This window comes from Mesoplodon bidens, assembly GCF_964165515.1.
Source record: "Mesoplodon bidens genome assembly, chromosome: 7".
NCBI lineage: Eukaryota > Metazoa > Chordata > Mammalia > Artiodactyla > Ziphiidae > Mesoplodon > Mesoplodon bidens.
Window position 1 is genome coordinate 99,881,469 of NC_138164.1, and position 23,814 is coordinate 99,905,282.

General features: G+C 39.2%; 1 protein-coding gene across 3 annotated transcripts in view; it reads left to right on the top strand.

Moving 5' to 3' along the window:
* The window catches only part of TTC17 (tetratricopeptide repeat domain 17), a 160,761-nt gene extending 138,337 nt beyond the window's left edge, over nucleotides 1–22,424 (top strand). The window contains exons 23-25 of one of the 3 annotated variants that reach the window (XM_081239256.1): nucleotides 16,319–16,438; nucleotides 18,902–19,045; nucleotides 20,651–22,423. In XM_081239256.1, coding sequence (XP_081095382.1) covers nucleotides 16,319–16,438; nucleotides 18,902–19,045; nucleotides 20,651–20,782 — 396 coding nt within the window. In that variant the 3' untranslated portion in view covers nucleotides 20,783–22,423. Of the gene's footprint in view, nucleotides 1–16,318; nucleotides 16,439–18,901; nucleotides 19,046–20,650 lie in introns of all 3 variants that reach the window. The other 2 variants (XM_081239255.1, XM_081239257.1) reach the window with 2 other exon arrangements.
* Nucleotides 22,425–23,814: the final 1,390 nt, after the last annotated feature.

The window sequence follows — 23,814 nt, forward strand, 5'->3', positions numbered from 1 at the left end:
CACTATGTTGTATACCTGAAACTAATATAACATTGTAAATCAACTGTACTTCAATTTTTTTTCTTTTTCTGGAAAATAAAATTTTAATTTTATGTCTTAAATGATTTTTACTACATTGCAGCAAGTTGAACCATGAGGAAACCCATGGAATATGACCATAACAGCTCTATTAAAAGCTGTCAGCTTTTATCTGTAGTGGGTTTTTTTCACATCTTTATTGGAGTATAAATGCTTTACAAAGTTGTATTAGTTTCTACTGTACAACAGAGTGAATCAGCTATATGTATACATATATCCCCATATCGCCTCCCTCCCACCCTCCCTATCCCATCCCTCTAGCTCATCACGAAGCACCGAACTGATCTCCCTGTGCTCTGCAGCAGCTTCCCACTAGCCATCCATTTTACATTTGGTTGTGTATATGTCAGTGCTACTCTCTCACTTCATCCCAGCTTCCCCTTCCCCACCATGCCCTCAAGTCCATTCTCTACATCTGCGTCTTTATTCCTCCCCTGCCACTAGGTTCATCAGTACCGCTTTTTTTAAACTATATGTATGCGTTAGCATACGGTATTTGTTTTTCTCTTTCTAACTTACTTCACTCTGTATGACAGATTCTAGGTCCATCCACCTCACTACACATAACTCAATTTCATTCCTTTTTATGGCTGAGTAATATTCCATTATATATATGAGCCACATCTTCTTTATCCATTCATCTGTTGATGGACATTTAGGTTGCTTCCATGTCCTGGCTATTGTAAATGGTGGTGCAGTGAACATCGTGGTACATGACTCTTTTTGAATTACGGTTTTCTCAGGGTATATGCCCAGTAGTGGGATTGCTGGGTCGTATGACAGTTCTATTTTTAGTTAGTTTTCTTGTTTTTGTGTGTGTGTGGGGAGGGAGGGGGGGTTTGTGGTACACGGGCCTCTCACTGTTGTGGCCTCTCTCGTTGCGGAGCACAGTCTCTGGATGCGCAGGCTCAGCGGCCATGGCTCACGGGCCCAGCCGCTCCACGGCATGTGGGATCCTCCCGGACCAGGGCACGAACCCGCGTCCCCTGCATTGGCAGGCGGACTGTCAACCACTGCACCACCAGGGAAGCCCTATTTTTAGTTTTTTAAGGAACCTCCATACTGTTCTCCATAGTGGCTGTATCAATTTACATTCCCACCAACAGTGCAAAAGGGTTCTCTTTTCTCCACACCCTCTCCAGCATTATTGTTTGTAGATTTTTTGATGATGGCCATTCTGACTGGTGTGAGATGATACCTCATCGTAGTTTTGATTTGCATTTCTCTAATGATTAGTGATGTTGAGCATCTTTTCATGTATTTGTTGGCCATCTGTATATCTTCTTTGGAGAAATGTCTATTTAGGTCTTGCGCCCATTTTTGGATTGGGTTGTTTGTTTTTGTGGTATTGAGCTGCGTGAGCTGCTTCTATATTTTGGAGATTAATCCTTTGTCATTTGCTTTGTTTGCAAATATTTTCTCCCATTCTGAGGGTTGTCTTTTCATCTTATTTATGGGTTCCTTTGCTGTGCAAAAGCTTTTAAGTTTCATTAGGTCCCATTTGTTTATTTTTGTTTTTATTTCCCTTACTCTAGGAGGTGGGTCAAAAAAGGATCTTGCTGTGATATATGTCATACAGTGTTCTGCCTGTGTTTTCCTCTAAGAGTTTTATGGTGTCTGACTTTACGTTTAGATCTTCAATCCATTTACTTCATTTTTGTATATGGTGGTAGGGTGTGTTCTAATTTCATTCTTTTACATGTAGCTGTCCAGTTTTCCCAGCACCACTTATTGAAGAGACTGTCATTTCTCTGTTGTACATTTTTGCTTCCTTTGTTAAAGATAAGGTGACTATATGTGCGTGGGTTTATCTCTGGGCTTTCTATCCTGATCCATTGATCTATATTTCTTATTTTTGTGCCAGTACCATACTGCCTTGATTACTGTAGCTTTGTAGTATAGTCTGAAGTCAGGGAGCATGATTCCTCCAGCTCTGTTTTCATTTCCTAAGATTGGCTATTTGGGGTCTTTTCTGTCTCCATACAAATTTTAAAATTTCTTGTTCTAGTTCTGTGAAAAATGCCATTGGTAATTAGATGGGGATTGCATTGAACCTGTAGATTGCTTTGTGTAGTATAGTCATTTACACAATATTGATTCTTCTAATCCAGGAGCATGGTATATCTCTCCATCTGTTTATGTTATCTTTGATTTATTTCATCAGTGTTTTATAGTTTTCTGAGTACAGGTCTCTTGCCTCTTTAGGTAGGTTTATTCCTAGGTATTTTATTCTTTTTGTTGCGATGGTAAATGGGATTGTTTCCTTAATTTCTCTTTCTGATCTTTCGTTGTTAGTGTATAGGAATGCAAGAGATTTCTGTGCATTAATTTTGTATCCTGCAACTTTACCAAATTCATTGATTAGTTCCAGTAGTTTTCTGGTAGTATCTTTAGGATTCTCTATGTATAGTATCATGTCATCTGCAAAGAGTGACAGTTTTACTTCTTCTTTCCCAATTTGTATTCCTTTTATTTCTTTTTTTCTCTGATTGATGTGGCTAGGACTTCCAATACTCTGTTGAATAATAGTGACGAGAGTGGACATCCTTGTCTTGTTCCTGATCTTAGAGGAAACGCTTTCAGTTTTTCACCATTGAGAGTGGTGTTTGCTGTGTGTTTGTCATATATGGCTTTTATTATGTCAAGGTAGTTTCCCTCTGTGCCCACTTTCTGGAGAGTTTTTATCATAAATGGGTGTTGAATTTTGTCAAAAGCTTTTTCTGCATCTATTGAGACGATCATATTTTTTTTTATTCTTCAGTTTGTTAATATGGTGTATCACATTGATTGTTTTACGTATATTGAAGAATCCTTGCATCCCTGGGATAAATCCCACTTGATCATGGTGTATGATCCTTTTAATGCATTGTTGGATTCTGTTTGCTAGTCTTTTGTTGAGGATTTTTGCATCTATGTTCATTAGAGATATTGGTCTATAATTTTGGTTTTTTGTGATATCTTTGTCCAGTTTGGTGTCAGGGTGATGGTGGCCTCGTAGAACAAGTTTGGGCATGTTCCTCCCTCTCCAATTTTGGAAGAGCTTAAGAAGGATAGATGTTAACTCTTCTCTAAATGTTTGATGGAATTCGCCTGTGAAGCCATCTGGTCCTGGACTTCTGTTTTTTGGAAGATGGTTTTTTTAACATCTTTTTTTTAACATCTTTCTTTGTTTCTATTTCATTTATTTCTGCTCTGATCTTTATGATTTCTTTCCTTCTACTAACTTTGGGTTTTCTTTGTTCTTCTTTTTCTAGTTTCTTTAAGTGTAAGGTTAGATTGTTTATTTGAGATTTGTCTTGTTTCTTGAGGTAGGATTGTATTGCCATAAACTTCCCTCTTAGAACTGATTTGCTGCATCCCACAGGTTTTGGATCCTGGTATTTTCATTGTCATTTATTTCTAGGTATTTTTTAATTTCCTCTTTGATTTCTTCAATTATCTCTTGGTTATTTAATAGTGCACTGTTTAGCCTCCATGTGTTTGTGTTTTTTTACTGTTTTTTTCCTGTAACTGATTTCTAATCTCATAGCATTGTGGTCAGAAGATGCTTGGCATGATTTCTGTTTTCTTAAATTTTCCAAGGCTTGCTTTGTTTTTTTATTTTTTTATATACATTTATTATTTTTTTATATTTATTTTTGGCTGCGTTGGGTCTTCATTGCTGCGTGCAGGCTTTCTCTAGTTGCGGCGAGCAGGGGCTACTCTTTGTTGCAGTGCGGGGGCTTCTCACTGCAGTGGCTTCTGTTGTTGCAGAGCACGGGTCTCTAGGCACGTGGGCTTTAATAATTGTGGCACACAGGCTCAGTAGTTGTGGCTCTCAGGCTCTAGAGCACAGGCTCAGTAGATGTGGCACACGGGCTTAGTTGCTCTGCAGCATGTGGGATCTTCCTGGACCAGGGCTTGAACCCGTGTCCCCTGCACTGGCAGGCAGATTCTTAATCACTGTGCCACCATGGAAGTCCTCCAAGGCTTGATTTGTGACCCAAGATGTGATCTATTCTGGAGAACATTCCGTGTGCACTTGAGAAGAAAGTGTATTCTTCCACTTCGGGGTGGAATGTCCTAAAAATATAAATTAAGTCGATTTGGTCTATTGTGTCATTTAAAGCTTGTGTTTCCTTATTTATTTTCTCTCTGGATTATCTATTGGTGTAAGTGGGCTGTTAAAGTCCCCCACTATTATTGTTACTGTTGATTTCTCCTTTTATAGCTGTTAGCATTTGCCTTATGTACTGAGGTGCTACTATATTGGGTGCATAAATATTTATGATAGATGAGGTGGATAGACCTAGAGTCTTTCATACAGAGTGAAGTAAGTCAGAAAGAGAAAGACAAATACCGTATGCTAACACATATATATGGAATTTAAGAAGAAAAAAAAATGTCATGAAGAACCTAGGGGTAAGACAGGAATAAAGACACAGACCTACTAGAGAATGGACTTGAGGATATGGGGAGGGGGAAGGGTAAGCTGTGACAAAGCAAAAGAGAGGCATGGACATATATACACTACCAAACGTAAGGTAGATAGCTAGTGGGAAGCAGCCGCATAGCACAGGGAGATCAGCTCAGTGCTTTGTGACCGCCTGGAGGGGTGGGATAGGGAGGGTGGGAGGGAGACACAAGAGGGAGGGGATATGGGAACAGATATATGTGTATAACTGATTCATTCTGTATAAAGCAGAAACTAACACACCATTGTTAAGCAATTATATTCCAATAAAGATGTAAAAAAAAGTATTTTTAATTAAGATATGTACATTGTTTTTTAGACATAATGCTATTGCACACTTGACAGACTACAGTATAGTGTAAACATAACTTTTATATGCACTGGGAAACCAGAAAGTTCGTGTGACTCGCTTTATTGCAATATTCCCTTTATTGTGGTAGTCTGTAAGTGAACTCTCAGTACCTCTGAGGCATGACAGTACCTTGTGGTGGAGGGCTGAAAAAGAAAAAAGGAAACAGGTAAACCAGAGATACTAATTGTAGAGAATGAGAAGGTAAGCATTTGAGATTTTCAAAATCTAGAGTCCACGGGAGAGAGCTCTGAGCGAGCTAGACTTCCTGCTTCTGAGGAGGGAGCATGGGCTGGCTGCTGGGTCTGGGAGTGCTGGAAGAAGCTGGAGACCAGAGTGCTGCCCACAAAGTGCTGTTGCCAGAATGACAGTGATGGGAGCAGCATGCAAGCTGGCAGAAAAAGTCCCTTTCCCTCTTACCTTCCAATCCCCTAGCACATATGTTTGCAGAACCTAACAAGAAGCCAGCTAGCAAAGGAGAAATGTGGTTTGCAGAGTTCCAGCCACAGTATCACAAAGCAGATTATAGAATTTTGGATTTGCATCTGAGAGAAAATAGCTTAAGAAATATGACAGCAGCCATTCATTCATTTATTCATTCACTCAACAAATATGTAGCAAAGTATTGTGCCAAATACTTTTCAGGTGCTTGGCATAAATCAGTGAAGAAAAATTTAGACCTAGATCTCTGCCCTCATGGGGACAGAAAGGACAGATCACCTATAGAGAAGAGATGACTCAAATGACAGCCTGATTCTCATAGCACCTATCTAAGCCAGATGACAGTTTTGGAAGGATACTGGGCCCGCTAGAATTGTGCACCCTACAAGGAGGGAAGAATAAAGGCGCTTAAAGATAAAGAACTGGAAAAAGTTTACCAAGAGCCCCACCCTAAAGGAACTTTTCTATATGATAGCTAGAGAAGGATTGAGACAAAGGAAGATTCACTAAGCAAATAAAATTATACAGGTATACAAACCAAAACAAACACTGTCTGTAGAAAACAATTTGTGGGTTATTTTTATTTCTTATTTATTTATTGTTAATTTTTTATTTTTTTAACATCTTTATTGGAGTATAATTGCTTTACAATGGTGTGTTAGTTTCTGCTTTATAACAAAGTGTATCAGTTATACATATATTCCCATATCTCCCCCTCTTGAGTCTCCCTCCCACCCTCCCTATCCCATCCCCCTAGGTGGTCATAAAGCACCGAGCTGATCTCTCTGTGCTATGTGGCTGCTTCCCACTAGCTATTTTACATTTGGTAGTGTATATATGTCCATGCCACTCTCTCACTTTGTCCCAGCTTACCCTTCCCCCTCCCCGTGTCCTCCAGTCCATTCTGTATGTCTGTGGCTTTATTCCTGTCCTGCCCCTAGGTTCTTCAGAACCTTTTTTTTTGTTTTAGATTCCATATATATGTGTTAGCATATGGTATTTGTTTTTCTCTTTCTGACTTACTTCACTCTGTATGACAGACTCTAGGTCCATCCACCTCACTACAAATAACTCAATTTCGTTTCCTTTTATGCCTGAGCTATATTCCATTGTATATATGTGCCACATCTTCTTTATCCATTCATCTGTCAGTGGACACTTAGGTTGCTTCCATGTCCTCGCTGTTGTAAATAGAGCTGCAATGAACATTGTGGTACATGACTCTTCTTGAATTACGGTTTTCTCAGGGTATATGCCCAGTAGTGGGATTGCTGGGTCGTATGATAGTTCTATTTTTAGTTTTTTAAGGAACCTCCATACTGTTCTCCATAGTGGCTGTATCAATTTACATTCCCACCAACAGTGCAAAAGGGTTCTCTTTTCTCCACACCCTCTCCAGCATTATTGTTTGTAGATTTTTTTTTTTTTTTTTTTTTTTGCGTTACATGGGCCTCTCCCTGTTGTGGCCTCTCCCGTTGCGGAGCACAGGCTCCGGATGCGCAGGCTCAACAGCCATGGCTCACGGGCCCAGCTGCTCCGCGGCATGTGGGATCTTCCCAGACCGGGGCACGAACCCGTGTCCCCTGCATCGGCAGGCGGACTCTCAACCACTGCGCCACCAGGGAAGCCCATGTTTGTAGATTTTTTGATGATGGCCATTCTGACTGGTGTGAGATGATACCTCATTGTAGTTTTGATTTGCATTTCTCTAATGATTAGTGATGTTGAGCATCCTTTCATTTGTTTGTTCTCAATCTGTGTATCTTCTTTGGAGAAATGTCTATTTAGGTCTTGCACCCATTTTTCGATTGGGTTGTTTGTCTTTTTGATATTGAGCTGCATGAGCTGCTTGTAAATTTTGGAGATTAATCCTTTGTTACTTCATTTGCAAATACTTTCTCCCATTCTGAGGGTTGTCTTTTTGTCTTGTTTATGGTTTCCTTTTCTGTGCAAAAGCTTTTAAGCTTCATTAGGTCCCATTTGTTTATTTTTGTTTTTATTTCCATTTCTCTAGGAGGTGTTGTCAAAAAAGATCTTGCTGTGATGTATGTCATAGAGTGTTCTGCCTATGTTTTCCTCTAGTGTCTGGCCTTACATTTAGGTCTTTAATCCATTTTGAGTTTATTTTTGTGTATGGTGTTAGGAAGTGTTCTAATTTCATTTTTTTACGTGTAGCTGTCTGGTTTTCCCAGAACCACTTATTGAAGAGGCTGTCTTTTCTCCACTGTATATTCTTGCCTCCTTTATCAAATATAAGGTGACCATATGTGCGTGGGATTATCTCTGGGCTTTCTGTACTGTTCCATGGATCTATATTTCTGTTTTGGTGCCAGTACCATACAGTCTTGATTACTGTAGCTTTGTAGTATAGTCTGAAGTCCAGGAGCCTGATTCCTCCAGCTCCGTTTTCTTTCTCAAGATTGCTTTGGCTATTCAGGGTCTTTTGTGTTTCCTTACAAATGGTGAAATTTTTTGTTCTAGTTCTGGGAAAAATGCCATTGATAGTTTGATAGGGATTGCACTGAATCTGTAGATTGCTTTGGGTAGTATAGTCATTTTCACAATAGTGATTCTTCCAATCCAAGAACATGGTATATCTCTCCATCTGTTTGTATCATCTTTAATTTCTTTCATCAGTGTCCTATAGTTTCTGCATACAGGTCTTTTGTCTCCTTAGGTAGGTTTATTCCTAGGTATTTTATTCTTTTGGTTGCAATGGTAAAATGGGAGTGTTTCCTTGTCTTTCAGATTTTTCATCATTAGTGTATAGGAATGCCAGAGATTTCTGTGCATTAATTTTGTATCCTGCTACTTTACCAAATTCATTGATTAGCTCTAGTAGTTTTCTGGTAGTATCTTTAGGATTCTCTATGTGTAGTATCATGTCATCTGCAAACAGTGACACTTTTACTTCTTTTCCAATTTGGATTCCTTTTATTTCCTTTTCTTCTCTGATTGCTGTGGCTAAAACTTCCAAAACTGAGTTGAATAATAGTGGTGAGAGTGGACAACCTTGTCTTATTCCTGATCTTAGAGGAAATGCTTTCCGTTTTTCACCATTGAGAACGATGTTGGCTGTGGCTTTGTCATATATGGCCTTTATTATGTTGAGGTAAGTTCCCTCTCTGCCTACTTTCTGGAGAGTTTTTATCATAAATGGGTGTTGAATTTTGTCAAAAGCTTTTTCTGCATCTATTGATATGATCATATGATTTTTATTCTTCAGTTTCTTAATATGGTATATCACATTGATTGATTTGCATACATTGAAGAATCCTTGCATTCCTGGGGTAAACACCACTTGACCATGGTGTATGATCCTTTTAATGTGCTGCTGGATTCTGTTTCCTAGTGTTTTGTTGAGGATTTTTTCATCTATGTTCATCAGTGATATTGGCGTGTAGTTTTCTTTCTTTGTGACATCTTTGTCTGCTTCTGGTATCAGGGTGATGGTGGCCTCGTAGAATGAGTTTGGAAGTGTTCCTCCCTCTGCTATATTTTGGAAGAGTTTGAGAACGATAGTTGTCAGCTCTTCTCTAAGTGTTTGATAGAATTTGCCTGTGAAGACCTCTGGTCTTAGGCTTTTGTCTGTTGGAAGAGTTTTAATCACAGTCTTAATTTCAGTGCTTGTGATTGGTCTGTTTATGTTTTCTGTTTCTGTCTGGTTCAGTCTCGGAAGTGGCTAAACTGAAATACTGGAGAAATGTACATTTGAGAGTGGGATGATCAGAGTTAAGGTATTCAAATGCCCTTTTAGTGTTCAGGAGGGGTGAGTTAATATATTACTTGGACTTTGTTAAATATTAAGTAGAAATTTAAGGGTAACCTTTAAAAAAAAATGTGCAACTCCCAAAGCTCTGAAGGTAAAATAATGAAGAACAGGAGGACCAAAAAAAAAAAAATCAATCCAAGAAATGCCCCCCCAAAAAAAGAGGAAAAAATGTATTCAAGAATCAAGATAAAAATAAACCAAGAAATATGATAAACAGTCTTTAAAAAAATCTTTAATATAACAGTCACAATAATGTCAAATTGGAAATGTTTTTAAAGGAGCTACATGTTTTTAAGAGTCATACCTAAAGCATAATAGAAATGTTAAAGGGAAAATACTAATCAAAAAGGAATATACTATCAAAAGGAAGTAGCTATAGCTATATTAATTACCTGGAAATATATATTTCAAAGCAGAAAAAATTATTAGGGTCAGAGAGAATGACCACGTAATGATAATCACCAGAAAAACAATATATACTGCTTCTAACGTTATACATATGCAATAAAAATAACCTCAAAATATATAAAGCAGGGCTTCCCTGGTGGCGCAGTGGTTGAGAGTCCGCCTGCCGATGCAGGGGACACGGGTTCGTGCCCTGGTCCAGGAAGATCCCACATGCAGTGGAGCGGCTGGGCCCGTGAGCCATGGCCTCTGCACCTGCGCGTCCGGAGCCTGTGCTCCACAACAGGAGAGGCCACAACAGTGAGAGGCCCGCGTACCACAAAAAAAAAAATATATATATATATATATATATAAAGCAGAAAATGATTTAATGAGAGAAATTGGCAAACCAACACACACACCTTTCTCTACCATTGATAAGCCATTCATTCTGTCTGAATGTATATTCATAAGTATATTAGTCTGTGATTTTCTTGTAATATTTTGTCTAGTTTTGGTATCATGATAATAATGACTGTGTGTAATGAGTTGGGAAGTGTTCCCTACCCTTATTTTTCTGGAAAAGATTGTAGAGGATTGGTATTATATCTTCCTTAAATGTTGATAGAAAATTCACCTTTTAAACCATCTGAATGGGGACTTTTCTTTGTGAGAGATTTTTAACTATAAACTCAATTTCTTTAATGAGAGTATTCAAATTGTCTTTCTTCTTGAGTGAGCTTTGTTAGTTGTGTCTTTAATTTGTCTAGTTTATCTAAGTCATTTAATTTATTGGCATAAAGTTGTTCATAATAGTCCCTTATCATTCCATTAATATCTGTAGAATTTGTAGTAATGTACCTTCTCAATTCTTATCTTGTGACTTTGTATCTTTTCTCTTTTTTCCCCCGGTCACATTGACTAATAAAAGTTTATCAGTTTTTATTGAGCTTCCCAAAGAATGAGTTTTTGGATCCACTGATTTTTCTCTATTGTTTTTCTGTTTTCTCTTTCATTGGTGTCTGCTCTTATCTTTGTTACCTCCTGTATTCTGCTTCCTTAGCATTTAATTGGACAAGTTTTTTGTTTGGTTTTTTTTTAGTTTCTCCGTATGGAAGTTTAGGTTACTAATTTGATCCCTTGCTTTTCTAATGTAGGGGTTTAGTGCTAAAAGTTCCCTGTAAATTCTGTGTCAGCTGCATATCACATGTTTTATTTGTCATATTTTCATTTTCATTCAGTTTAAAATGATTTATAATTTTCCTTCTAATCTCCTCTTTGACCCATAAATTATTTAGAAGTGTGTTATGTGGTTTCAAACTATTGGGTATTTTCCAGATGTCTTGCTTTAATTGATTTCTAATTTAATTACACAGTGGTAAATCAGTATACTTTGTATGATTTGAATTATTTTAAACTTATTCAGACTTGTTTTATGCCCCAGAATATGATCTGTCTTGATAAATGTTCGGTAAGCACCAGAAAAGAATGCATCTTCTGCTGTTGTTAAGACTGTTCTAGAAATGTCATTTAAGTCAAGCAGGTTGATAATACTCTCTATATATTCTTTATATTTACTGATTTTTTTTGGTCTACTTCTATCAATTATTGAGAGGTATGTTGAAATCTACAGCTGTAATTTTGAATTTTTTTATATCTTATTTTAGTTATATATATATATATATATATATATATATATATATATATATATATATATATATATATATATATATATATATATATATATAAAGGATGCACCTTGACCAATTGGGTTTACCCAGAAATACAAATCTAAACAGTCTAACTTTAGGAAAATCTTAAATTTCATAAACCAAATTAAAGGAGAAAAATTATGAAATCATTTTAGTAGATTGCATCTGATAAAATTCAGTACATTCATGATATAAAGCTAATGCAAATTAAAAATAGACAAGGATTTCCTTAATCTGATGAGAAGAATCAACAAAACATCTTCATCAAAGATAATTGTTAATGGGGGAAATATTTAAAATAATTCTTTGAAATCCGGAAAAAGAATGCCCACCACTCCCACTTCTTTTCAGCATTGTACTAAAAGTCCTAACGAGTATAGTAAATCAAGAAAAAGAAAGTAATGGCATAAGTATTAGGAAGAAAATAAATGTTATTCAGAAATGATGTTATTATCTACATAGCAAATCTAGAAGAATCTACAGACAAATATTTAGAAATAACAATGTTTTTATTGAGGTGGCTGCCTGTAAAGTCAATAAATAAAAATAAGTTGCATTTCTATACAGCAGCAATAAATATTAGAAAACATAATTTTTAACATGTATTTACTTTGTTACAAAAATATAAAGTTCCCAGTACTAAATCTAACAAAAAAGTCATGAGACTTAGGTGCAGAAAGTGATAAAACTTTATTGAAAGACATTTTAAAAGACCTAAATAAACAGAAAGATATGTAGTGTTCATGGATAAGAAGACACACACCATAAACATGTCAGTTTTCCCCAATTTGATTTATAGAGTCAATCCTATTGTAATCAAAATAACAACAGGGTTTTTTTATGGCACTTAAAAAGCAGATCTTTACATTAATATGGAAGGGTAAAGAACAGACATAACACTCTTGAAAAGAAGAATAGGTTGTGAGAACTGCCTTACTTTTATGAAAAAATTACAAAACAAGACATTATGCCATTTGCTCAAGGAATAAGCAAAAATAATGAGGGGGACTAAATAGGAAGCCCAGAAAGTCTCTAGTGTACACAGAGCTGTGGAAGATCAATGGGGAGACGGGGGACTATTCAGAAAGCTTGCTGGGGCAATTAGTTAATTTCAATCCTCACCTCACATCATACACAAAAAATGAACTCCATGTGAATTAAGGACTCAAGTATCAAAAACAGAACTTTAAAAATTAAAATAAACTGTGGGAGATGATCTCTCTGGCCTTGAAGTACAAAAAGATTTCATAAAGAAGATATACAAGCATAAGCTACAGAAGAGAATGTTATTAAGTTCAACTACATTGAAGGTTAAAATTTTTAAATTAAAGACATTTTTTAAATTAAAGAAGCCAGAGTGAGAGAAAATTCATTTAACACATGTAACCTACAAGGATTAATATGCAGAGCATGTAAATAAAGTGATGAGAAAGATAAATAATAAAATAGAAAAATGTATAAAAGATATTAACAGACATTTCACAGAAAAAAGCTATGTATGACCAATAAACACAAGAAACAATTCTTAATCTCACTAATAATCAGGAAATGCAAATAAAGGCTACAGTAAGATACTGTTTTATCCCCACTGATAATACCAAGAGTTAGAAAGGATATAGAGCAAGAGGCACTTTTAAACATTGCTGATAGCACTGAAACTTGTCATAGCACCTTTAGGAAGCAACTTGGCTTTCTCTTGTTATGTTGGACATTTGCGCATCCTCTGACCCAGCAGTTCCACTCCTAGGTATCTAGACTAGAGAACCTCTTTGTACATCTATTGGCAACGGGAAGCTAACTTAAGAACAGGAAATAACTCAAACCCTCCCATTTACAGAAAATGTATAAATACATTATAGTATATTCACTTAATGAACATTTAATTGTACAGCAAGGAAATTGAATGAACTGAAACTACATACAGCAACACGGATGAATCTTAGAGGGCCAAATAAAAACACCAAGTCCCAGAAGACTGCTTACACCATGTTTATAATGCACAGGAAGAAGTAAACTGAGTATTGTATTGTTGGAGCAAATATGTGTGTGTAAGTGATAGAACGGTGTTTAAAAAGAGCAATGGAATAATAAAGACAACACTTGGGATAGCGTGTGCCTCTGGAGAAAAGACAAGAGGATGGCACAGTGTAAGAACATACAGGAGAAGCAGGTTCATTCTTTAGTAGGGTAGCGGTTTCTGGAATATTCATTATTTTATGCTTTACTGCATACATGTATATTTTATATAATTACATATTTGTTGTATGTGTATATATATAAATATGTTCTTCAGTATGTGTCAGATATTGGCATTAAAGAAAGGTAATTTTATTTTCTTAAAAAAAAAAAGGATCCTTTTGGGAAGCCAGTCAGAAGAATCAAGTCATAAAGAAGGAGGAACACATCAGGCTAGCTTCAGATTTCTGTGCAGCACCCATTCAAACCAAGAGGCAATGGAGCAATACCAGCAGATTATTCAAGGAAAGAAAGAATGAGCCATGGTTTTATATCCAGCCAGCTGTGCTTCAGGCATAAAGGCTATAGACAGAAAGTTTTGAACGTACATGATTGTATTTGTTTGCTAGGGGTGCCATAACAAAATACTATAGACGGCGTGGCTTAAACAACAGAAATTTATTTTCTCACAGTTCTGGAGGCTACAAGTCGGGGATCCAGGTGCCGGCAGGGTTGTTTTCCTCTGAGGCCTCACTCCTTGGTTTGCAGTTGGCCACCCTGTTGGCACCTCTCGCCATCATCCCTCTGCACACACAACCCTGATGTATCTCTTCCTCTTCTATAAATCCTTCACATAAATCCAGTTAGATTAGATTAGGGCCCCACAATAATGGCCTCATTTTAACTTAATCAGTTCTTTAAATACTTTATTTCTAAATAGTTACATTCTGAGGAACTAGAGATTTGAGACTTCATCATATGAATTTGGGGGGACACACTTCAGCCCATAACAGCAATCTCAGAGAATAATTTTCCCATCAGCCCTTCTTAAGAAAACTACTAGAAGATAAACTTCAGCCAACCAGGAGATGACTAGGGAAGCCACACAAAAGTAATGTCAGTGATCAAGGACTATATTTAACTGTAGAACCAATACAAAAACAAAGGCAGGAAATTGGGTGATAGAACAGAATATAAATGCTATGTGCCCTGACAATGAAAAATGATAAAATTACCAAAAAAATAGATTGGAAGACAGAAAGAAGATAGAAAGCAGGGTAAGTTTTCTGATTGCCTCATCTGTAATGGCTGGGAGTTAGAGACCGCCCATCAGAATGAAATAGACAGGAAAATGCAAAATTAAACCTAAATTAACCCAATATTAGACCTAAATTAAGTACTAAAGTTTTGTATATGATAAAGGTAGCATCACAGTGGGGGAGAGAGGAATTACTCATTAACTATTATTGAGACAACTTAGTAGCCATCTGGAAAAAAAATTAAATTGGAGCCATATCTTTTACTTTATAGCAAGTTAAATTTTAAGTGGATCAAAGGTTAAAATGTGAAAAATGAAATCACAAATGTTCTGAGGAAAAAACATGGTAAAAATTCTTGATAACCTTGGAGTAAACAAGACCTTCCTAACTGAAAATCCAGAAGCCATCAGAAATAGATTAATGAACTGAACTATGTAGAAATTAAAACCTTTATATCACACAAAGCACCGTAAGTCCAAAGGCAGACTTGAGAAGCCTGGGGGAATGTATCTGTAATTCACATACAGGCAAGGGACTAATCTCCCTTATACCTAAAGAGCTTTCTCATATAGATAAGCTAAAGACCTCACAGAAAAATTAACAATATAAGAACAGGTCGTTCACAGAAAAATACAAAAGGCTGTCAAACATGAAAGGATGGTCAGCTCCATTCATAAGAAGGGAAATGTAGACTTAAACCGCATTTTCACCTATCAAAGATCCCAGAGTTTAATAACAGACTCCTTGGTGAGGCAGTAAAGAAACAGGGACATGTGTATATTTCTGGTGGGATATTAAATTGCTACAGTCCTATGGAAGGCAGTGTGGTGATTTCTATCACACTAACATGTGTATCCCCTTGATATAGCATGTCCACACTGGAAATGTATCCTACAGATGTGCTGCACAGACGCAAAATTACACCTATACAAAGTCATGTTTGCAGCATTGTTTTTAATAGTGAAGAATTGGGGGAGAGAGGAATATTCATTAATAAGGACCTAGTTAAATAACTAATGGTACTTCCAAACAATGAAATACTATGCAGCTGATAACAAAGGAATGAGGAGGCTTTCTACACACTGATGTAGAAAGATCTCTAAGGTGTACTGTTTAGTGAAAAAAGCAAAGTGCAGGGCCTCCCTGGTGGCGCAGTGGTTGGGAGTCCGCCTGCCGATGCAGGGGATACGGGTTCGTGCCCCGGTCTGGGAGGATCCCATATGCCGCGGAGCGGCTGGGCCCGTGAGCCATGGCCACTGGGCCTGCGCGTCCGGAGCCTGTGCTCCGCAACGGGAGAGGCCACAACAGTGAGAGGCCCGCATACCGCAAAAAGAAAAAAAAAAAAAAGCAAAGTGCAGATGAATGTTATCTCTTATATAAGTAATAGGCTTATAAAGCAGGAGTGAGAGATAAGTCTATTCATATTTGCTTATATAAAGCATAAAGAAATCCTAGAAGGTTACATAAGAAACTAAAAATAGTGTTTACTTGTATATAATAGTGACAAGGATGGCAGGGTGGTTTTTCATTGTATAACTTTATATACTTTCTGGTTTTTGAAACGTGAATGAATTACCTGTTCAAAAAGCTAAGTAAATTTAAATATAAAAGAACATGGGCATGAAATATAGTTCTGCTACTTAGTAATTGAGTGGATTTGGACAAGATATTTAACCTCTCTGGATCATAGTTTTCTTATCTATAAAAAGACTGTAATAGTAGAATCAAGCTTATAGGGTTGTTATTAGGATTAATAAGAGGATGAACATGAGTGTATAGCAGACCGCCAGGACCAGGTAAGTACTCAGTTAAATGGTCATTAACTCGTGTTACTTCTGCTACTGTTCTTAATCTTGGTGGTAAATTAGTGTGTTATTTAAGAAACATCAGCCTTAGCTGACCATTCCTTTGTAGAACCAGACATCCTGGGTCCTTTCCAGCATGGCAGCCCTCTATTGGAGAGTGAAAGGCCAAGGAAAGAAGGCGATTGACTGCCTGCGCCAAGCCCTGCACTATGCTCCACACCAAATGAAGGTGAGTGGAACTCAGAGGTGTGAATTTCCATCCCTCAGTCCTTTCCTTTGCCCAGTGGTTTATTCTGAGGTTTCAACAACCTTCCTTATGCTCAGCCTATAGGAAAATGGCAGAAGGCTAAGATAGAGCGGAAAAACTTATGGCCCCACTTGTGCCACCACAAGCCTGTGAATTACACCCACTATTGTGCCTTCCCTCCCTCAGCAAGATGGAACATCAGGGAAGGGCTTCAACATCACTGTAGAACGTTGTATCAGGCGCAGGCATTGCCGAGTTCTAAATGCAGCTCTGCCTCTCACTAGGTTTGTGATCTTAGGCAAATTCTTTTTTTTTTTATTATTTTTGTATTGGTAACAATCTATTTTTTTATATTTTTTTATTAGTTTCTGCTTTATAACAAAGTGAATCAGTCATACATATACATCTGTTCCCACATCCCTTCCCTCTTGCGTCTCCCTCCCTATCCCACCCCTCCAGGTGGTCACAAAGCACCGAGCTGATCTCCCTGTGCTCTGCGGCTGCTTCCCACTATCTATCTACCTTACGTTTGGTAGGGTATATATGTCCATGCCTCTCTTTCGCTTTGTCACAGCTTACCCTTCCCCCTCCCCATATCCTCAAGTCCATTCTCAGTAGGTCTGTGTCTTTATTCCTGTTTTACCCCTAGGTTCTTCATGACATTTTTTTTCTTAAATTCCATATATATGTGTTAGCATACGGTATTTGTCTTTCTCTTTCTGACTTACTTCACTCTGTATGACAGACTCTAGGCCTATCCACCTCATTACAAATAGCTCAGTTTCGTTTCTTTTTATGGCTGAGTAATATTCCATTGTATATATGTGCCACATCTTCTTTATCCATTCATCTGGTGATGGACACTTAGGTTGTTTCCATCTCTGGGCTATTGTGAATAGAGCTGCAATGAACATTTTGGTACATGTCTCTTTGAATTATGGTTTTCTCAGGGTATATGCCTAGTAGTGGGATTGCTGGGTCATATGGTAGTTCTATTTTTAGTTTTTTAAGGAACCTCCATACTGTTCTCCATAGTGGCTGTACCAATTCACATTCCCACCAGCAGTGCAAGAGTGTTCCCTTTTCTCCACACCCTCTCCAGCATTTATTGTTTCTAGATTTCTTGATGATGACCATTCTGACTGGTGTGAGATGATATCTCATTGTAGTTTTGATTTGCATTTCTCTAATGATTACTGATGTTGAGCATCTTTCATGTGTTTGTTGGCAGTCTGTATATCTTCTTTGGAGAAATGCCTATTTAAGTCTTCTGCCCATTTTTGGATTGGGTTGTTTGTTTTTTTGCTATTGAGCTGCATGAGCTGCTTGTATATTTTGGAGATTAATCCTTTGTCAGTTGCTTCATTTGCAAATATTTTCTCCCATTCTGAGGGTTCCCTTTTGGTCTTGTTTATGGTTTCCTTTGCTGTGCAAAAGCTTTTCAGTTTCATTAGGTCCCATTTGTTTATCTTTGTGTTTATTTCCATTTCTCTAGGAGGTGGGTCCAAAAGGATCTTGCTGTGATTTATGTCATAGAGTGTTCTTAGGCAAATTCTTAAACCTCTGTGACCTTATTAATGACATGCACTCTGTGGGTGTCCAGCAAGGACAAAGATGGGTCATTTTTTCTGTTTCTTCTGTATCTCCTATAGAAGAACCCAGTGGTGTAGAACAATGCAATATAGATAGCAGTTGCTCAGGTAACACATTTAAAGGGAATAAATATTTGTGATATTAATAAATATTTGTGATAATAATACTGCTACTTGATCAACCCATCATTCTGTGCTCTGTACTGCTAGGCGATAGGGAAGGGCGAAGACTCTGTATCAGGGATCAGGGAACTTTTTCTGTAAAGGGCCAGGTGGTACAAATTTAGGGTCTGAGGCCAGACAGGCTCTGAGCAGCCACTCAGTTCTGCCATGATAGCGTGAAAACAGCCACAAATATCTAAGGGAATGGGAATGGTGTGGTCCAATAAAAAGTTACAAGAGCAGGCAGCAGGCTGGACTGGCCTGTGGGCCACAGCTTGCTAGCCCCTGCCTCAGGCAGCATGGCGGTCCTTGCAGAAAACCCCTTGGCTCTGTGACAGCATGCCCCAGAGTGTGGGCTGTGCAGAGCGTCGGGCCACCAACTTCCCTTACCAAGCTGCAGCGCGACCAGGAGCTTGCACCAGGATGGAAGCCAACAACCGCACTCAGCAGGTTTTTACGCAGCTGACATGTTTGTTTGTTTTTTGAGGCAAGTCTCACTCAATGAAAGAAGTACTGCATGGATAGGCTGGTGCGCGCTCCTTCCCTATCACAGACCCGTAGCCAACGGCAGCCTCCCGCGCTGAGTTGCATGACTCTGCCATTCACCAGGAAACGCTGACCACATTACTTAACGATCACCAGAGCCGAGAATGAAAGCTCTTCCTTTCTCGCCTTCTCCTTCCTCCCCCAGGACGTGCCCCTCATTAGCCTAGCCAACATCCTGCACAACGCCAAGCTCTGGAACGACGCCGTCATTGTGGCCACCATGGCAGTGGAGATCGCGCCACACTTTGCTGTTAACCACTTCACGCTGGGCAACGTCTACGTGGCGATGGTGAGGTTGGCCTGTGAGCGGAGCACACCAGCTCTGCCGCCTTCTCTCGGGCACATCTTCTTTGATTTCAAACCCTCTTTGACTGTGTCAGTGTCCTCCAGTTTCCTGTAAGTTTTGCGTCTAAAATTGTTAGCTCTCCACCAAAGGTATATTTTATAGGTAAGGGTTTGTGAGTTTTTTAAATAATACAGGAAATTCATCCACGTATTTGCAACTATGTAGTTCCTCACCTTGAGTTTTTAACAGTAATAGAGTCAGATTTCCCTGCAGTTTTCTAGAGATGTCACCTGTTCCAGAAAACCTTACCTAACCCTCCACGTGGACGGACACACTCTCGTGCTTTCTTACTGCAAGGTTGGGCTAGGTCACTACGGTTGCACTCATGATGCCCTGTGCAGATTTCTCTTGTTGTACTTTCACCTTGTTTTATAATTTTTGTTTCAATTATTAGTCTCTCCCCCTAGACCAGGAGCTCCTTAGGAAAGAGACTCCTCTTCATCTCCCTGTTCCTAGCACTTCACAGGGTTTGGCACATAGGAGGTGCTCACCAAAGCTTTGATGAATGATGGAATGCCACTAGTTTCATGGGATACCATTTACAGATAAAATGGCAAGGCCATCTTGTTCAGAACAAGGACCAATTTCAGAACTTAAAGTCCCAGGGGCCCCCCAGAAGCTGTCATAGCCGAATTTAACAAGAATTGTGCCATCCACTTTCATCCAAAGCTTGGGGTCCCACATGGGGCTCTTCCCACAGTACTCTCAGTAAAGGTTAATAGAATGAGCAGCTTCAGGCTCTAAGTTTTATGTGTTACCCGTGACTTCAAAGGCAGGAAATATAATTTTGGCCAGGTAGGTCTTGCTGAATGTGCAGATTTCCCTCTCTGCTTCTTAAAATTGAAGTATCTATTTTCATCCCCAGTAAATGCAAAATTTGCTGCTGTGAATGAGAAATTCTGCCTCTCATTTGGCCAGAAGGAGCCATTTAAGCGGTAGATTTGGGCTCTTCTTTGCGAGTATTAGTCTAAGTAAAAGATTAACGCCTTCACTATGGCAGTGATCATTTCCAAACCGTGTTCATATTTTCAAGTGTTAGGGAGAATAAGAAACTGTTTCAGAATTTACAAGTCTAATTGAGATACCTGACATGACTTCCATCTTTCCAGTTAACAGTAGAAAATTCAGGCAGATGCAAAATAAGCTTTTGCCAGACATAGTTCCAGAGGTTTCTGTGAGGATTAAAGGAAGGGATTCCATAAAGCACCTAGCACTGTGCCTGGCACGCAGCAGGTACTCAGTAATATTGGTTCTTACTGTTGCTACCACAATTAGTCCTATTGTTGGGCCAAACCTCTATAAACTTGATCTCCCCTTTCCCTCTGGTTCTTGGGCTCTGCCATAATTTTCTTTCTTATCTCATACCTTGGGGATGGAAGTAGTTGTTTCCTCCAGACCTCAGAGTTTTCCTCAGAGATTTAGATCCACTGAGAAAATACTGCAGGGTTGTCACTACCACAGATGTGCTTTTCACGGAAAAAGAAGTCACCGTGTATATTTAGTCTGGTGGTAGCACCCCTCTCACTTCTGTCCCTCTGCCCCTCACAGGAAGAGTTTGAAAAAGCACTGGTGTGGTACGAGTCTACACTGAAGCTGCAGCCCGAGTTTGTCCCAGCCAAGAACCGAATCCAGACCATCCAGTGTCACTTAATTCTGAAGAAGGGCCGGCGCTCTCCTTAGCTCACTCCTCCCTTCTCTCCTGTCTCTCTTTTCTCACGCTCTTCGAAAAAGGAATAAGAAACCAATCATTGTCAGTATCTACTTTTAAGGATGTGTATGACAATAACTGAGTAAGACATTTAACAGGACTTTTACATATGTGGGAATTGGTTTGTTTTGGTTTTTAAGTTCCTTCTTTCCCCCAGCCAACCTCAGAAACATAAATTTCTTAAAAGGAAAATGAAGCCTAAAGATATTGTGTAAATACTGAGCCAAGACATTTCTGGAGCTGTGCTCTGTCTCCAAAACCTCGATGCCTTTAGGGCTTTTCTCAGTGGTCCAGCCAGCCTCCTCCAATTCGGAGGAGGGCAAAACCGCATCGCACATTCTCTGCTTCCTGTCGTAGCCTCTGTTGTCAGTGGAAATGCAGAAGCCCATCTGGTGCCAGTCAGTGAGAAGCAATGTTCCACGCTCTCCCCACTAGATCTCCATGCTGCCCCCAGCCTTGTCCGTTCCATGCTGCTCCGATCCAAACTCTCACAGGTAGTTTGCGGGGGAGGAAGGGGAAATGATTTTAAAAACAAAATATTTACAACAAAAACTCTTAGGATCACCTGACCTTTGTGATGTTATTTATGTTGGGGAGGGAGGGGGGCTGAGAAGGGGAAATCAGCAGGGTACAACATCGATATCATTTGTACTTTAATTACAAATCACAAGGAAACCAATAAGTCGAAACCCTATATAACAGGTTTATATATATAGAATATGTATATTTGAAGCCCTCTACAGACTGAGTCTATGTTTTACTAATTCTTTGTTCACTGTGTTACCCATCTTGGAATAAGGCATGAGTGTCAGCTCCCTCTCTCTGAGGCCTTCAGACTTAGCCCCTCAGGAGAGTGATGAGCCAAGGTTGAGTGTTCCGTACAATGCTTACGCCTCTGGTCCAAGGAGAGTCAGAAACTCCAGGCATTTGGGAGTCTTCAAGGGCACATACTGAGGACAAAAATAAAAGTTGTTTATGAGAATAGGTCTGTGGTGTGGTTCTTCTTTATAGAACCAGGCTCATTTGGACAGCTCTGAAGCCTAACTATAACTCTGCATCTTCTCAAGTCCTAGGTTGTCTTTATCTTTCTTTCTTTCCACCACAGCAAGGTGTGGGGAGAAACAATCCATCACTAGGTTTTATGGTGGATGAACTTCATTAACACGATACATTTGACCAGGAAAGATGCACAGTCAGCAGATGTTCAGAGTTGATAATTGACCTTCCTGGGAAAGGAAGAATAATCTAAGCCACAAAGTCAGCCCTCCGGTGAGCACTGATCCTAAAGTTCGTCAAAGTAAGCTTTGTGGAGCTTTGGTGAGAGTTGTACCAGTGTGAAACTGAGCATTCCCTTTGGGACAGGACTCCACTGAACACAGGGTTTCCTAGAACATTATCAGACACCAGTCATCTCAAATACTGGGTCACTAAACCTGGAGCATTTGGTTCTAGCAGAGACTGTAATTTCTTAGAAGCAGGTGAGCAATCAGACATGCCTGTCAACTCCCCTGTCTTTTATGCAGCTAGAGTCCAGCTAATTTCAAACAGTTTTATATCAGATGTATTTTGAGAAGCAGCTCATTCATTGCTGGATAAAGTGAACCCCTTTTCACTGAGGATCCTTGTGTGTGTCTGATTGTATTTCCTGCTTCCCCACCTCTCCACAATGTTGCATTTAGTTTTTCCTGAAACTTGCAACCGTTGTTTGTGATTTTGTTTTGCTTTTTTTTAAATTTACATACAGTGAAATTCATTCTTCAGTGTACAGTTCTGTGAATGTAGACAAATGCACAGAGTCATACAGCCACCACAACAATCAAGGTACAAAACTTTCATTACCCCCAAAAGACTCCCTCACTCTGCTCCTTTGTAGTCAAACACCACCCTTAACCCTTGGCCACCTCTGATCTGTTCTTTCTATAGTTTTTCCTTTTCCCCCATATGGTAAATGAAAGAAGTCAGACTCCAAAGGCTATGTACTATATGGTTCTATTTACATGGCATTATGGAACAGCAAAGGTAGATGCCCTAAGGCAGAAGCATACTGAAAGTTTCAAAACACAGGAGGCCACTTTGGCTGAAGAGGTGTAAGCAAGAGGAAGAATAATAGGAGATGAAGCCAGAGAGGTGAACCAGATTGTGTAGCTTTTTGGGTGTTTGTTTTGTTTATTTTTGTTGTGGGGCTTTATATGTCACTGCAAGTCACTGGTTTTAAGCAGAGGAATAACATGATCTGACCTGTTTTAACAGGAGTCAAGATTACTCTAGGATTTTTTGACCTGAGCAATTAGAAGGAGGGAGTTGCTATTAACTCAGATGGGAAGACCAAAGTTAGACAAGAGTTTTGTGGGGAAGATTAAGGAATTCAGTTTTGTAGAGACCATGTGAAGATATTGGGTAGACAGTTGGATAAATTAGGGTTAATAGAGGATATCTATGCTGGAGATATAAAATTGGATGTCACAGGCATGGGGATAGTATTTGAACCCATGAGACTGGATGAGATCACTAAGGACATGAGAGAATATAGACAAGAGCACAGATTTAAAGACAGAACTGGGGAATTCCAGTGTTATGGGGTCAAAGAGTTCACATGCCCAACAACAGAATTCATTCCTAATGTAGAAGAAATAATAGAGCAATTTGAAAAGTAAGAATGCTGAAAATGTTCAAGTAGTTAAAAGAAAGACTAGCATCCACATAACAGATTATGAAACATGAGCAGGTTAGGGACTTCCCTGGTGCCACAGTGGTTAAGAATCCACCTGCAGAGCTTCCCTGGTGGCGCAGTGGTTGAGAGTCCGCCTGCCGATGCAGGGGACGCAGGTTCATGCCCTGGTCCGGGAGGATCCCACGTGCCGTGGAGCGGCTGGGCCCGTGAGCCGTGGCCGCTGAGCCTGCGCATCCGGAGCCTGTGCTCCACAATGGGAGAGGCCACAACAGTGAGAGGCCCACGTACCAAAAAAAAACCAAAAAGAATACACCTGCCAATGCAGGGGACATG